General features: G+C 42.2%; 1 protein-coding gene across 7 annotated transcripts in view; it reads right to left on the bottom strand.

Moving 5' to 3' along the window:
- Window positions 1-14,385, bottom strand: part of rgl1 (ral guanine nucleotide dissociation stimulator-like 1) — a 428,494-nt gene that overhangs the window by 66,478 nt on the left and 347,631 nt on the right. For 5 of the 7 annotated variants that reach the window (XM_085982333.1, XM_085982334.1, XM_085982332.1 and 2 more), the window contains one exon: window positions 10,155-10,268. In XM_085982333.1, the coding sequence (XP_085838459.1) occupies window positions 10,155-10,268 (114 nt within the window). Of the gene's footprint in view, window positions 1-10,154; window positions 10,269-11,261; window positions 11,471-14,385 lie in introns of those variants that run through there. The other 2 variants (XM_085982336.1, XM_085982338.1) reach the window with 2 other exon arrangements.

The raw sequence follows: 14,385 nt of genomic DNA, 5'->3' as shown, positions 1-14,385 counted from the left end.
GATAGTTACTGGCTAAGTTTAAATATGAAGCCTGGTATCAGATCGGATAGACAAAGTATCAGATCTGCTGGGGCCTATAAAATTTTATCCCATCATAAATCACCCTGTTCGACAGAGGAAAAAGTGGCCAAGAGATTGCTTCATGACAAAATATACATATTAATAAGGCTCTATACTTAAATAAAAATGTCCATCACCACATTCCCACAAATTGTGAAGATCTGCTATTACAAAAGTGACCGGTACCCCAGGATTTATATTCAAAACATTTCATTTTCATCAAAAAATAAATCATGATTCGGGCTTTTATGGGTGCATTTATGCTACAAAGTTAGCATTGGTGCAAAGCAGTTTCAGCTTCCTACTGACATTAAACTTAACAGAATTAGGAGCAGGAGTGGGCCGTATGGACTCGCGACTGCTCCACAATTCAAGAAGATCATGGCTGATCTTCGACCTCAACTCCACTTCCCTGCCCGATCTCCATATCCCTTGATTCTCCGAGTCCAAAAATCTATTGATCTCAGCCTTGAATATACTCGACGATTCAGCATCCACAGCCCTTTGGGGTAGAGAATTCCAAAGATTCACAACCCTCGTGAGTGAAGAAATTCCTCCTCATCTCGATCTTAAATGGACGACCCCTTATCCTGAGATTCTGCCCCCTAGTTCTGGACTCTCCAGCCAGGGGAAACAACCTCTCAGCATCTACCCTGTCAATCACCCTCAAAATCTTGTGTTTTAATGAGATCACCCCTCATTCTTCTAAACTCCCAAGAGTATAGGCCCAATCTACTCAATCTCTCCTAAGACAACCCTCATCCCAGGGATCAATTTAGTGAACCTTTGTTGCACCACCTCTAAGGCACGTATGTCCTTTCTCAGATAAGGAGACCAAAATTATGCACTGTGTAAAGCCCCAAAATAACTTCCGTGTGAAGGAAAGCAAGGCACCCTCTTCAAGTGAATCCCTCCCCTTTGTTCCAATGTCAGATGAGACCTGGACTCTGGATTCAGGCTGCATTTACACCATCATGACAGGATGAAGCAAATCCACTTCACATCGACACAGCAGTTCTGTTGTGAACACAGCTCCCAAGATGTATGGGGTGGTGTTAAATCAACAATTCACAAATTTAATATCGTTAAGTTACAAAATATTGAGGTTTCACCAGCTCGCTATAGAAAGGTCAACAGTGGGCTGCAGAAAAGGATGGAACAATAGAGGAACATGCAACAAGGAATACTCCTTCCAAGCTGAGGGAGGAAAGCAGTTAAGGAAACGTGGGGAAAGCCCAAGTTTGTTGCAGATCTGGATACAAGTTTACAAATGATGCCCAGACAGCATTGCTTATTTGATGGCGACATAACTAAAAATGGCACCAACCTAAGAAAAGACAATGTGGAGGATATAGGGTTTGCACCTACTCAAATCTGATGTGATTTATCAGCATGTCTGACAAGCAATTGTATATGGAAAGAACGTGCATGTATACACCGCCTTTCACGGCCGCAGGACGTCCCAAGCACTTTTAAAAGGACTTATGTTCTGACGAAGGGTCATCGACCTGAAACGTTAAACTCTGTTTCTATCTCCACAGATGCTGCCTGACCTGCTGAGTAGTTCCAGCATTTTCGGTTTTTACTTTTATGTGGGACTCTATTGCATATCTAAACAGACGCAATTAAAAGACCAGCAACAAAATTGTGCTTTCCTTGTTGAAATTGCAACTGATTCAATCAGCATAATTTACGGCACATTCATATGGACGTGTGAATTACTTTTGGACATTTAGACCACAAGCCTGACTTGTGGCCCTGGGCAGAATTTCGCACCTGTGTTACATTACAAGCTACCTCTTCAAGCCGTGAACAAATCCTCATTTGAATCCTGGTTAACATCACTAGCATACTCTTATAGCCCAAATATCAGTCCTTTTCATAGTCTGCCATGCTAAAGGATGCTAATCAGATAAAAACATTCCAAAGGAGGGGTCATTAGTTCCTTATAATAAAAACAATTAAATCAATTAGTGAGGAGTTTGCAGTCTTGAGGTGACTAATATATATTTTTAGCCAATCGCATCCTTAACTCCAGTTTTTTTTAAAAAAAGTTAATGATTTGATTCATTTCTCAATCAATTGTATATAAAAGCAACCCAGCACCCAAAGTCCATTAGAGTAGGGCTCTGACAAAGGCTCATCGACCTGAAACCTTAACTGTTTCTCTCCACAGATGCTGCCTGACCTGCTGAGTATTTTCAGTTTTTATTCCATTAGAGGATGCTTCTCATTTACACTCTCTGCTAGTGTCCTCCTTTAGACAGGAATCTAACTTTTCAAGTGTATGTTCACCCTACAGCTGCAACTCTCCTTCCATCAAATACGTTGCTTCTGCCTCAACAATTTTAGACATACTTTACTGAAGGGACAGCAATTAATTAAAATTTCAGACATCATCAATTCAGGGCAGCCCGTTTTGCCACCGGAAGTCAGCTTCGGAGGAGTTGTTACTAAGATAACCTATAAATTAAGAAAAAAAACTCAATAGGGAGATGAGTGCGCAGTTGGCAAGTGTGGCCTATGAAGAGAACATGATTTTGCAGTTTAAATGCCATCACTGTGCCGACTAGGGCTAGCCCAGTACGAATTGAACGGACCAAGGGTTATCCCGCTTACTCAAAGTATCCTTGCTTAAAAAGGATGGCTGTAACGTGGCTGTGGACCTTGCAGTCCAAGTGTTGCACTTTCCCAGTCATTTAACAAGTGTGTCATTTGTGCCAGTAACTGCCACAAACAGAGTTATCAATATATAGCCACAGATCCCAACATGGGGTTGTCAACAAACAAACTAACTTCATTTTATTTGGTTTATAACCTGACAAGCACAGACAATATTGTTCTTTTGTAATCTAATAGAATTCATTCGGCCCAACTGGTCTGTGCTGGTGTTTTATGCTCCACAGGAGCCTCCTCCCACCCTACTTCATCTAGCTCTATCCGTATACCCTTCTATTTCTCTCTCGTAGTTATCTAGCTTCCCCTTAAATGCATCTGTGCTATTCGCCTCAACCACTCCCTCTGGTAGCGAGTTCCACATTCTAACCACTCCCTGGGTAAAGAGGTTTCTCCTGAGTTTTCTGCTGGATTTATTGTAATTCCTCACCGCTTAATTCTCCTATCGTGAGATGATACTGCCTCGCCTTCACCCCAATAGCTTTTTCATACGTACCAGCAATTGGCCTCTAAAAATTTAAGTGACTACTACACTTTTCCCTCTGGTGGTGTGCTACTGAGAAGCACACAGTTAGTGCTGCATTGATACTTTGTAATAAAGGGGCACACTCGCTGATGTGATGTGATTTCCATCCACTTTCTGCCTTCTTGATTAGAGTGGTCATCTTTGAAATTCCACTTTGTTTAGAATATAGATACCAATTGTATCATATGTTTCATAAGTTTATTTTTATTCTATGTTTCTGTTATTAACAGGCGCAATGACCTTTTGTGTTGCGATTGCCGATTCTGTAATGGAATCAGGAGTGTTTTGGGTGCACTCATACCAGAGCCGAGCTCTCCTTGAGCCATTTCGAGAATCCAACATAGAGCACCATTCATTATAGGTTTAAAAGGGGTGTGGGGGGAGCTGGTATGGAGGGAAGAAATGGTTTCATTGGCAAATTTTGTTCCCATTTTGTGGCAAAGTCCTCCATTTATAATGGCGTGAAAGTGTTATAATTGAGTCCGTGAACAACTGTTAAATTCCCAATTAATGACCAACAAAATTCAATTTAACACCAGATTGGTACCCTGCCATCCTTCCTTTCTTGAGAATACAATGACTTTACACAGTGAACATTGTAATACTCTGTTAATCATGAAAGCAGTATTTTGTTGCGAGAATAAAGAAAGGCCAATTGGCCCATTACGCCAGCTCCTCCCAAAGTATCTCTAGATGATTTTTATTGCATTTGACTTCCCTCTCATACCACCTGGTGATCCTCTATTCTAAGGAACACTAAGGTCCTCCCCCCCCCCCCCACCATGCCCTTTAAAATAGAGTAAGTTATTAATATCTTCAAACTTTTCATCTCCCTTCTGATATCAATTCAATAGGAAAAATTGCCCAAGTTTGGAAATGGTTCATGCATTAAGGTAACTCTATTGATTGGGACTAACTGGATTGCTCTTCAAAAGGAGCCGGCGTAGACTCGATGGGCTGAATGGCTTGCTTCAGTGCTGTACTATTTTATGATTTCTATTGAAGAAAGTTGGCTTTTTTTTTCATCTGTCCTCTATTTAATACAACAGATGTACTCCATAATGCAGCTCATGTGGATCAGAATGTTCTAGGGGTGTAAACTCCATGTTGTTTTGCCTTTCCCCCCCCCCCCCCAAATGTGCCACGCCACATCGTTTCCCAGCCTTCCGCACGTATCACTTTTGCATGCTCAGGTTTGCAAAGTGAATCTCCGTCTGTTTTATTCCTTGCCTTTCTGTGGAGAAGTGACTGGCCTTGCCTCAGTTCTTCCTCAGAGCTTGACTCTGCACTACTTCAGGCTGTAATTGGGAGATTGTAGCCAGTAGCCCAGCCCATTTCCCATCATGTATAATGGCAAAATGGCTTATGCAATATTTGCAGAAGTTCCTTCTCTTTTAAAATGTCTTTTCTTTGTTTGTGTTCTCTTACTTCTTTGCATTTTTACTGAATATACAAAAGTTGGGTAAGTTTTGCAAGATGTGGCTTAACAGCTGGAAATTTGGAACTGATCCAATGGTCCACCTGCTCCAGTTTGAAATGCACAGTGTAGAAAGGAGGGGAAAATTGCATCATTACAATGGCCTTTCTGCATCACATTAATACTGTACTCTCTTTATGTTTCGACCTGGAAGCAAAATCTGGGCCTCAGCATTCAAAATCAGCCATTATTTTGTGAAACTACTGTTCACATCTCAAGATCAGCTACAGGGAGGTAAGGAATAAACGTGACCATCGACCATCCTTCACAGCAGTTTTCCCCACTTTCCTGGGCTGTTGATTCTGCTCCTTGCTGCCACGTGAAGTGAATCTTTGTTTAAAAACTCTTGAACACACGTGTGCAACCCCTACACGCAGTCTTGAAATTTGGAATGAAAAGCGATTCCGCAGCATCTGTAGCAACAACACGGATGAGTTGTCTGATGTTGGTGGGGGTGGTGGGAGGGGAGGGAACAGAAGCTGGGAGATGGGGCAGGAGCAGTTTTTGCAGCAGGAAAAACAATCATGCTACAGTACTGAGAATTTGACAGTGGAGACTGCCTGCACACTTGTTCTGCCGGACTTTGCACACTTCCTAATTGCCTGAATCCAAGACAACCTCTTTTGGATTTCCTGGATCGGGGGGAAATTCAGAGGTTTGCTATTTATAGCAACAAAACATTAAATTCTCTGTACATCTAATTCTCTTACAGCATATTCTGGTGCTACCTCTGCAAATAGCTTACTGATGTGAAACAAAGCTTTGCAGCTCTGAATCCTGGTATTAAGTGTTACAGAAGCAAGACAGGTAGATGGAGTTAAGATCAGCTATGATCGAATTGAATGGCGGAACAGGCTTGAGAGGATGATGAAGGGTCTACTCCTATTCCTATGCATTTCTTGGCTTACATTAATTGGTTAATGACTACTCCAGTTTTGTACACCCAGATTTTTTTTTTAAACTATCAAAGCTAAGGAAATGCATCTCTTCCTGGAGCAACAAACTCTACAACCACCACCTCCTTGCACATCTATAGCACCTTGTCCCAAGGCACTTCAGAGTGGTGGAAAACAGACATCAAGCCAAAGACAGAGAGAGATTACAATTGGCAAGCAAAAGAAGTGGTGTTTTAAGGAAGGAGGGTGGTAGGTGGAAAGGCAGAGGGGTTTGGGAGAAGGCATTCCAGAGAGCGCGACCTGAGCACTTGATGACATGGCTGCCGATGGTAGACAAAAGGAGGGGAATTCACAAGAGGCCGGGGTCAGAGAAAGTGTGTGTTCTGGAAGAATTGTAGGGATGGAGGAGATGATGGGGGTAGGGAAGGGCAAGGCCCTGGCCCTAGGAGGGATTTAAAGACAGCAACAAGAAGTTCATATGAGACACTGGTAGATTCGGAATGGGAGCCAATGTAAGTCAGTGACAATGCAGAGATGGGTGAGTAGGTCAGCAGAGTTTGACAAACTGAAGTTTGTGGAGGAAGGAGGGTGGAGGCCAGGAAGAGTATTGGAATGTCAAGGCTGGAAGTGGCAAAGATTTAAATGAGGGTTTTAGCACAGATGGGCTGAGATAGGGGTGGAGGTAAGCAATGTAACATTGGTGGAAGTAGGCAGTCTTTGTGATGGAGAGGGTATGGAATTGCAGTTTACTCCAAGATTGTCAACAATGGTTAAGGCCAGGACAGTGGCCTAAGAGGTTCAGAGAGTCGGTGATGATGGAGTGGAGTCCGGATAGGGGCCGATAACTGGATTCAGTCTGCCCAATGTTTAGCTGGAAGGAATTACGGCTCATGGAATACTGGATGTCAGGCAAGCCGTTGGACAGAACAGTGGTACATAAGAAGCAGGAGCAGGAGTAGGCCATTTGGCCCTTTGAGCCTGCTCCACCATTCAATGAGATCATCTCTGATCATCTGCCTCAACTCCATTCACCGGCCCTATTGCCATATCCCTTGATGCCTTTACTAGTCAGAAATCTATCGACTTCTGTTTTGAATATACCCAATGACTGAACCTCCACAGCCCTCTGGGGTAGAGAATTTCAAAGATTCACCACCCTGTGTGTGAAGAAATTTCTTCTCATCTCAGTCCTGAATGGCCTACCCTTTATCCTCAGGCCATGGGCCCTGGTTCTAGACTCCCCAGCCAAGGGAAACATTCTCCCAGCATCCACCCTATCAAGCCCTGTAATAATTTTGTATGCTGCAGCGAGATCCCCTCTCATTCTTCTGAATTCAAGAGAATACAGGCCTAGTTTACTCAATCTCTTCTCATAAGACAGTCCCGCCATCCCAGGAATCAATCTCATGATCCTTCGTTGCACTCCCTCTATGGCAAGTATATCCTTCCTTAGGTAAGGAGACCAAAATTGTACACCGTACTCCAGGTGTGGTCTCACCAAGGCCCTATATAATTGGAGTAAGACTTCTTTACACCTGTACTCAAATCCTCTTGTAATGAAGGCCAGCATACCATTTGCCTTCCTAATGGCTTGCTGCACCTGCACATTCACTTTCAGTGACTCATGTACAAGGACACCCAGGTCCCTTTGAGCATCTGCATTCCCCAATCTTTCACCATTTAGGAAATACTCTGCCTTTCTGTTTTTCTACCAAAGTGGATAACTCCACATTATATTCCATCTGCCATGTTCTCGCTGAGCCTGTCGAGATCCCCTTGAAGCCTCTTCACATCCTCTTTGCAACTGACACTGCCACCTAGCTTTGTATCATCAGCAAATTTGGAAATGTTACATTTAGTCCCCTCATCCAAATCATTGATATAGATTGTGAATAGTTGGGGCCCAGCATCGATCCTTGCGGTACCCCACTAGTCACAGCCCGTCATCCTGAAAAAGACCCGTTTATCCCTATTTTGTTTTCTGTCTGTTAACCAATTCTCAATCCATGCTAGTATATTACCCCCAATTCCATGTGCCCTAATTTTGTTCACCAACCTCGTGTGGGACCTTATCAAAGGCCTTCTGAAAATCCAGATACACCACATCTACCGGTTCCCCTTTGTCTACTCCACCAGTTACATCCTCAAAAGAACTCCAATAGGTTTGTCAAACAGGATTTCCCTTTCATAAATCCATGTCGACTCTGCCCAATCTTACTATTAGTTTCTAAGTGCCCAGTTATTGCATCCTTTATAATAAATTCCAGCATTTTCCCAACTACTGATGAGGCTAACAGATCTGTAGTTCCCCGTTTTCTCTCTCCCTCCTTTCTTAAATAGCGGGGTTACATTTGCTATCCTCCAATCTGCAGGAACCGCTCCAGAATCTATAGAATTTTGGAAGATGACAACCAATGCGTCCACACTCCCAATGGCTACCTCTTTCAAAACCCTAGGATGTAGGTCATCCGGTCCTTGGGATTTATCGACGTTTAGTCCCATTAATTTTGCTAGTACTTTTTTTTTTACTATTAATAATTTCTTTACGTTCCTCATTCTCACCACACCCTTGGTTTTCTCATATTTCTGGGAGGTTTTTGTGTCTTCCTCCGAAGACAGAAACAAAGTATTTATTTAATTTCTCTGCCATTTCTTCATTATAAATTCTCCCGTCTCTGACTGTAAAGGACCTACATTTACCTTCGCCAGTCTTTTCCTTTTCACATACCTATAGAAGCTTTTACAATCCGTTTTTATATTTTATTTTTCGCTAGTTTGTGCTCATAACCTCAGGCTGACTGCTTTTTCTGGCAACTTTATAAGCTTCCTCCTTTGACTTAATACTAGCTTTAATTTCTTTTGTTAGCCATAGTGGTAGTGGAGGGGGGGGGGAGGGGAAGAGTGGTTGATAGACAGTTCCACTGATATGGAGAAAAGAGGAAAGGTGATGGAGGAAGGTGGTGTGGTCAACTGCATCAAAGGCTGCAGGGGAGTCAGGGAACAGGTCAAGGAGGACTAGAAGTGATAATGCACCATCACAGCATAGAGAATGTTGTTCGTGACTTTGGTTAAGGTCATTTCAGTGGGAGGAGCAGAAATCAGATTGAGGGATAGGCAGAGAGTTAGGAGGGAACAACACATTCAAGTCCCTTTGATAGAAATGAAAGATTGGAGATAGGGCAATAGTTAACTAGAACAGAGGGTTCAAGAGTGCACTTTTTTGAGGAGTGTAATGATGACAAGAACAAGGACAATGCCGAACGAGAGAATGGTTTTCAACATCAGCTCGGAGGGGGCTGAGGAAGGGGAGTTGGGTGAACAGGAGCTTAATGGGAACGGGGTTAAGAGAACAAGCAAGCGTCGCGAACAAAATGAACTTCTCAACAAACATGAAAATGACCCGTACAATACAGCCTTTCCAGTTGAACATTCAACCTCACACCTCCTAAGATTTAGCAGTGATCATCTTCTTTCAGAAAACCCAAGTGGAGCTGCGGTGGATGATGACATTCCTTCGTCCCCCGACCCAACTGTAACTTGGATTTCCATGCAGGGTATCTGCCGGACATTAGCCATCATGTTTAAAAGCATTAAATAGACTGCAAAGCCAGTAAACATCATTGAGAAAACAAAATTAGATTTGCCTCATCTATATTATTTTACAATTCAGTGCGGTCCACATAACCAGCTGCCCTATCAAATTTCGAAGATCTTCGCTCTGACCCAGTGTTGGTTGAGTTTTTTCTTTTACACTGCTTGCTACGCTATTTGAAGTTAAAAATAGCACTGAATCAAACCGATTTGCAATGACTTACTGTAAACAGCTGGACCAGAATCCCAGCAGAACATCTCCAACTGCAACTGGATATCACCAGATGTGTGAGCTACTTTGGTGGGAAAATCCCATGGAAAACACCAGGGAGATCAGCTTCAGGTCAAAATGATTTGAACAGAATCTGAACGCTGGTCCGAAGGCAACAGAAAAAAGGCCGTTTTTTTCCAGTTACGAATGAACATCTCCAGTCCTTGTAAATGCTCAAATAGTTTTTTTCGCGAATGATTTGTACAGGCACGTCACGTAAAAGTCTGTGGGATCATGAGTCCGGGCAATAGTGCTCACTGTACATATCTGAAGTTTGCTTTAGGTTAAATAGGAAAACACACATTTAAACTTGACCATAATCAGGTATTAAGAATAACTGATCAACAAGACTAAAACAAGCACATTTACAGCACCTACCGAAGTTGGGAAATCTTCAATTTTATTGCTAGTATTTGATGCTACATCTTGCTCCAGTTTTGTTTTCCTTTCTTTAGTTCTGGATAAATTAACCACCTAGATAAATATATTCCTGATGTAATCGAATGGACAATTCACATTCAATCCCTATATAACATAACTATATAGGCCCTAGTGTAATCCTGATATACAAGAAGAAATGCAATATATATATAAAAAAGTAAATTAGTTATTGTCTTCAAAGGGGGAAAGGAAGGAGAAAAATAAAACTGTACTCACCCCCAGCCATCTTGCACCCTTGTTGGCTGCTTGTTGTATCTGAACTTTTTTCAAGGTAACATTATAAACAGCTCCTTCCGCTACCTCTTCTCCCCAGTCTTGGGTTGAACTGTGCTGTGGAAGAACCAAACCAAAAAGAGAGTAAATCCCTCTGGAGAAGTTGCTGAAATTTTGCATTTAGAATGTAAATACAATGTTACGTCTAATTGTGGACCCCTGCAGGAAGAGTTGGGGAAGCTTGGCCTACTATGCATACCGCTCTCAAAAATGGTACTAAAAATGTTCTGCAGCAATGCTCACAGGAAATCCCAAGTACTTTACGGAGACTTTGCAACATTTGTTAAATTGGCAAGGAATGCAAATTCCCCCCATTTCAAAGTTTGAACTAAAAACCATTTCACATAGTTGCCATGTCCCATTGTGTGTTGATATTTCTGACATGCACAACGCAGAATCCTTTCAGTGAATGGAGGTTGAAAAGGCAGTTTCCAGTTTTAGTAGCAGTACAACTCAGCACATCAGTTTTTAAAACCGACTAATTGAGATACCATGATATGGAGTTAATGTTACCCATACCACATACATGAATCAATATACAGTATATGCCAGTGTGAGAAAATGTCCATTCCTCTTCCCCACCCATACCCCTGGCATCTTTCTGACAAATATGCTGGGAAATCCCGAGGGCTCACCCTTGATTTAATATTGGTAACGAATGAACGTTAGAAACAGCAGCATTTTACTGCGAGTAAACATGTCGCAAATCTTTTGTTTCAATTTCCCCTTTGGCCATAATCAAATTAAGCCTAATTGATGTTGGCACAGTAGGAATCAATTAAAAAAAGCAAAACCCACACTTTACTAAGGATCCCATGAGATCACAAAGGATTTTTATTTGAAGATCAAGCATGAAAAAAAAACTTGGAATATCAATCCCATTTAAGTTTATTAGGCAGCAGAAAGCACAATGCAATACTTTTCAGACACCCCACTACACGAAGGACAACATATTCAGTGATAAGGAATGCTAGCTACAAGAGCTTTGGCTCCAGTTCCCTCAGACCCACTGCTTAAATGGATCACAAAGAAAAGCATAACCAACTGTACCATTTTAGGCTTCCAAGGTAACCGCATTCGTATCTTCCTTTTCATGATGCTGGCTCAAGAGATCCATAAGCACTTTGATCTGATGTTTTAGCAATCCTGTCACACACTCCACTAAGTTACTGCGCTGCTTAGCTTTGGAACGAGTGCATTTCTGGCACCGAGTTCAGCTGCAGCTCCTCCCACTACGTGTGATGCAACACTTTCCTGTTTGCGTCCCTGAACTTAAACCTTTACTTCCAATAGTCTCTGTCCACTCCCGCCCCCCACACAAAATTCTCAACTGTGCTGTTCCGGCCACACCACAGCCTGTCTCCTTCTCATGCTCCTTGTGTCTACATAAAACTTCAGAAACAAGACTGAACCCTAGCCGCTTGTGAACCAGGTGCTAAAGAGAAAAAGACAGTTTTGCCAGCATTAGAACAAAGGGAAATAGTGGAGAGGGGTGGGTTTTCAGGCAACATCATCTGCCTGAGCAGACTTGTGTGAATAATTAAAATCAGGCCAATGCAATTGAGACATCCACACTGCACAAAACAGTTGTCATTTAACAAAGGAAAACATCTACAGACAAGTATAATATAAACTTTCCAGCCAAACATACTGTAAGCAAATGTGAAGCACCGCAAAAAATTTTAAAAGGGAGCTTTCTGCTCACACAGCCCCTTTCGCTCTGTGCATTTCACAAACCAAAAGTGCCATTGATATGATGCCCATGTACTCGCAGGATTATGTCAGGTAAGTAAAGTTAGGGGAAGTCCTTAAAACCTTTTGGGTTGCAGCATTTTTCGCATCAATCAACTTTCAATTCCTTTCCCCACACCCCCTCTCTAGCACCAGTGAGGCCAAGTAAAAGCCACACCGAAGATCATCACCATTTGCACAATACATTGGGGGGGGGGGGGGGGGGGGGTTGAACAACCCATATTAGTAAAACTTCCACAGCAGGATAAATATTTACAAGTGCCATACAAAAAAAGTAGTTGTTCAGCTGCCAAGATGCTTGCATGCAACCTTCCCCATTACTACAGCAGAAACACCAAGCCGGGGGAGGGGGGAGATTGAAGCCTAACCATATGACTGCACTTTGTAATGGAGATGGCAGTAATCAATCGTTAAATACACTCGTTTGTTGACATGGCTCCCAGCAGGCTCATCCAATGCAGGAGGTTTCCTCTAACTAGATTCTGCACATTTATAAACTGGCAATGCTCAAAAGGTGGGCTATTTATCACATTTTATCTCTAGTACTGGTACTCCGATTACTTACTGAGCCATCAGTTAGTACAGCTACTTCAAAAAAAAAATCCTGGTGATGGGACTAATTCTGGCTGTTGTCAATAAAAAAAAAATCCTCTACTTCAGCAAAAGCATTAATATCAAAAAGTACTTAAGGGTTTAAATATTAAATCACAAATTCCCTACAAGGATTAGAAGCATAAAAAACCCATCTAAGATAACCGTACAAATTCAGCGCCATTGAAAAGGTTATGAACCCTTTCACTGCACTCAGACTCTTTTGTAAATCTCCAAGCAGCATATCATCATCATCAGACAATGCTAACATTTCCATGGAAACCCCAATCTGTATCTGGGCCTAAACGCAGAGTGACATTGAGATGCACAGCTTTTTTCTCTGGCATAGAAGACAAGACAGATGCAGAGATAGACATTTGATAAATTGTCACCACTGCTTTAAGTATCTTGTTTATCTCCTCTCTCAAGCACAAGACAGCTTTTGCAGGCCCCCCAACAAAAATGGATGTAATGAGCATAACGCATCACATGTTTCTACAGTAATTAGTTTGGCTCAAAGCACCATCAACTTGCATCTACCAAATATAAAAATGGTTTTACACTTATACACTTAAGTTTTTGTTGGTTAAAAATATGTAATTGAAGTGAATGCATTTGAATTCCTTGGCAAGCGCACACAAGCACAGAACAAACCTCTTTTACACATTATCCATAAGGAAGCACAATTTTGTTAAATAATTTTTGCATACAGCCTCGTAACTGGCAATGTTGTTCAGTATTTGGAAGTTTTCAAAAACAAACCAACACCAGCCTTCCCAGTGCTGGCTGAGGGGCTAGCCATTTCAATTATGGCAATTAAGCACAGATTTAAGTTACTTCGATTTTTATGCACATTTTAGTTACACTCCAGAATGCGGCATTTCCATTTGAAAGCTCGAGACTAGTCGAAGATGTACCATGAAATGCCAGTCTTGGAACTAGAGCTTACAGGACGTTAAATTTCATAGTCTTCAAAGAAGAATGCTGGAATGAATTGATTAAACCCCATTAACTGGTAAAGGAGTCAAGTGTCTTATTAAAAAAACAAAAATCACCGTAAATGCATTTTTCCTTTGGAATAAATATATTACAACACAATTTCAGAGCTCCATTATTCTTGTCCTGCGTCACCCCTCCCACTGTTGACTCCTTGAACTCTGCCAGTGGATCAACAATCACCACCCCTCCCCACATCTCCCTCTACAATGTCCATTCACTTACAAACAAGGCCCTTGCCATCCACGACCTTATTGTAGATGATTGGCTTCACTGCGTTGATGGAAAATTGGCTTACGAGTGATGACACTTTGCCCCTTTTTGATGCCTCCCCACCTGGCTACACCTTCCACCACCTGCCCCACCCAAACCAGCATGGTGGTATGGCCCTCATCATCAATTCTCACCTTCATCTCTCGCCCTACTCCACTAACACCTTCTCTGATCATCTCATCTTGTTACAACCCGAGCACTGTGCGACTCCTCATTGTTGGCGATATCAATTTTCAACTGCCCTCCTACCCGCACAGCCCCTCCCTTAACCTCTCCCTCAATATAAACTATCCTACCCATATACATGGCCACCATATCAACCTTTCCTTCTCACTTCGCTTCTTTATTTTTCCTAGCCGCCATGTGAGTGGATATTGTAAACACACCTTTTTCTTCTCAGGTACTGCCCTTTCAAAACCACCATCACCCCCTTCTCAAAAGAAACACCCTTGACCCCTCGGTCCTTGAAAACCATCACCCAATCTCCCTTTCCTCTCCAAACTCGTTGAATGTGTCGTCGCCTCCCAAATCCCTGCCCAGCTTTCCTGCAAATCCATGTTTG

Source organism: Somniosus microcephalus, chromosome 3, assembly GCF_052327205.1.
Source record: "Somniosus microcephalus isolate GS21.2 chromosome 3, FLI_Smic_1.0, whole genome shotgun sequence".
Taxonomy (NCBI): Eukaryota; Metazoa; Chordata; class Chondrichthyes; order Squaliformes; family Somniosidae; genus Somniosus; species Somniosus microcephalus.
Note: the sequence above shows the minus strand (reverse complement) of the source record. Positions and strands in the feature narration are given on the sequence as shown.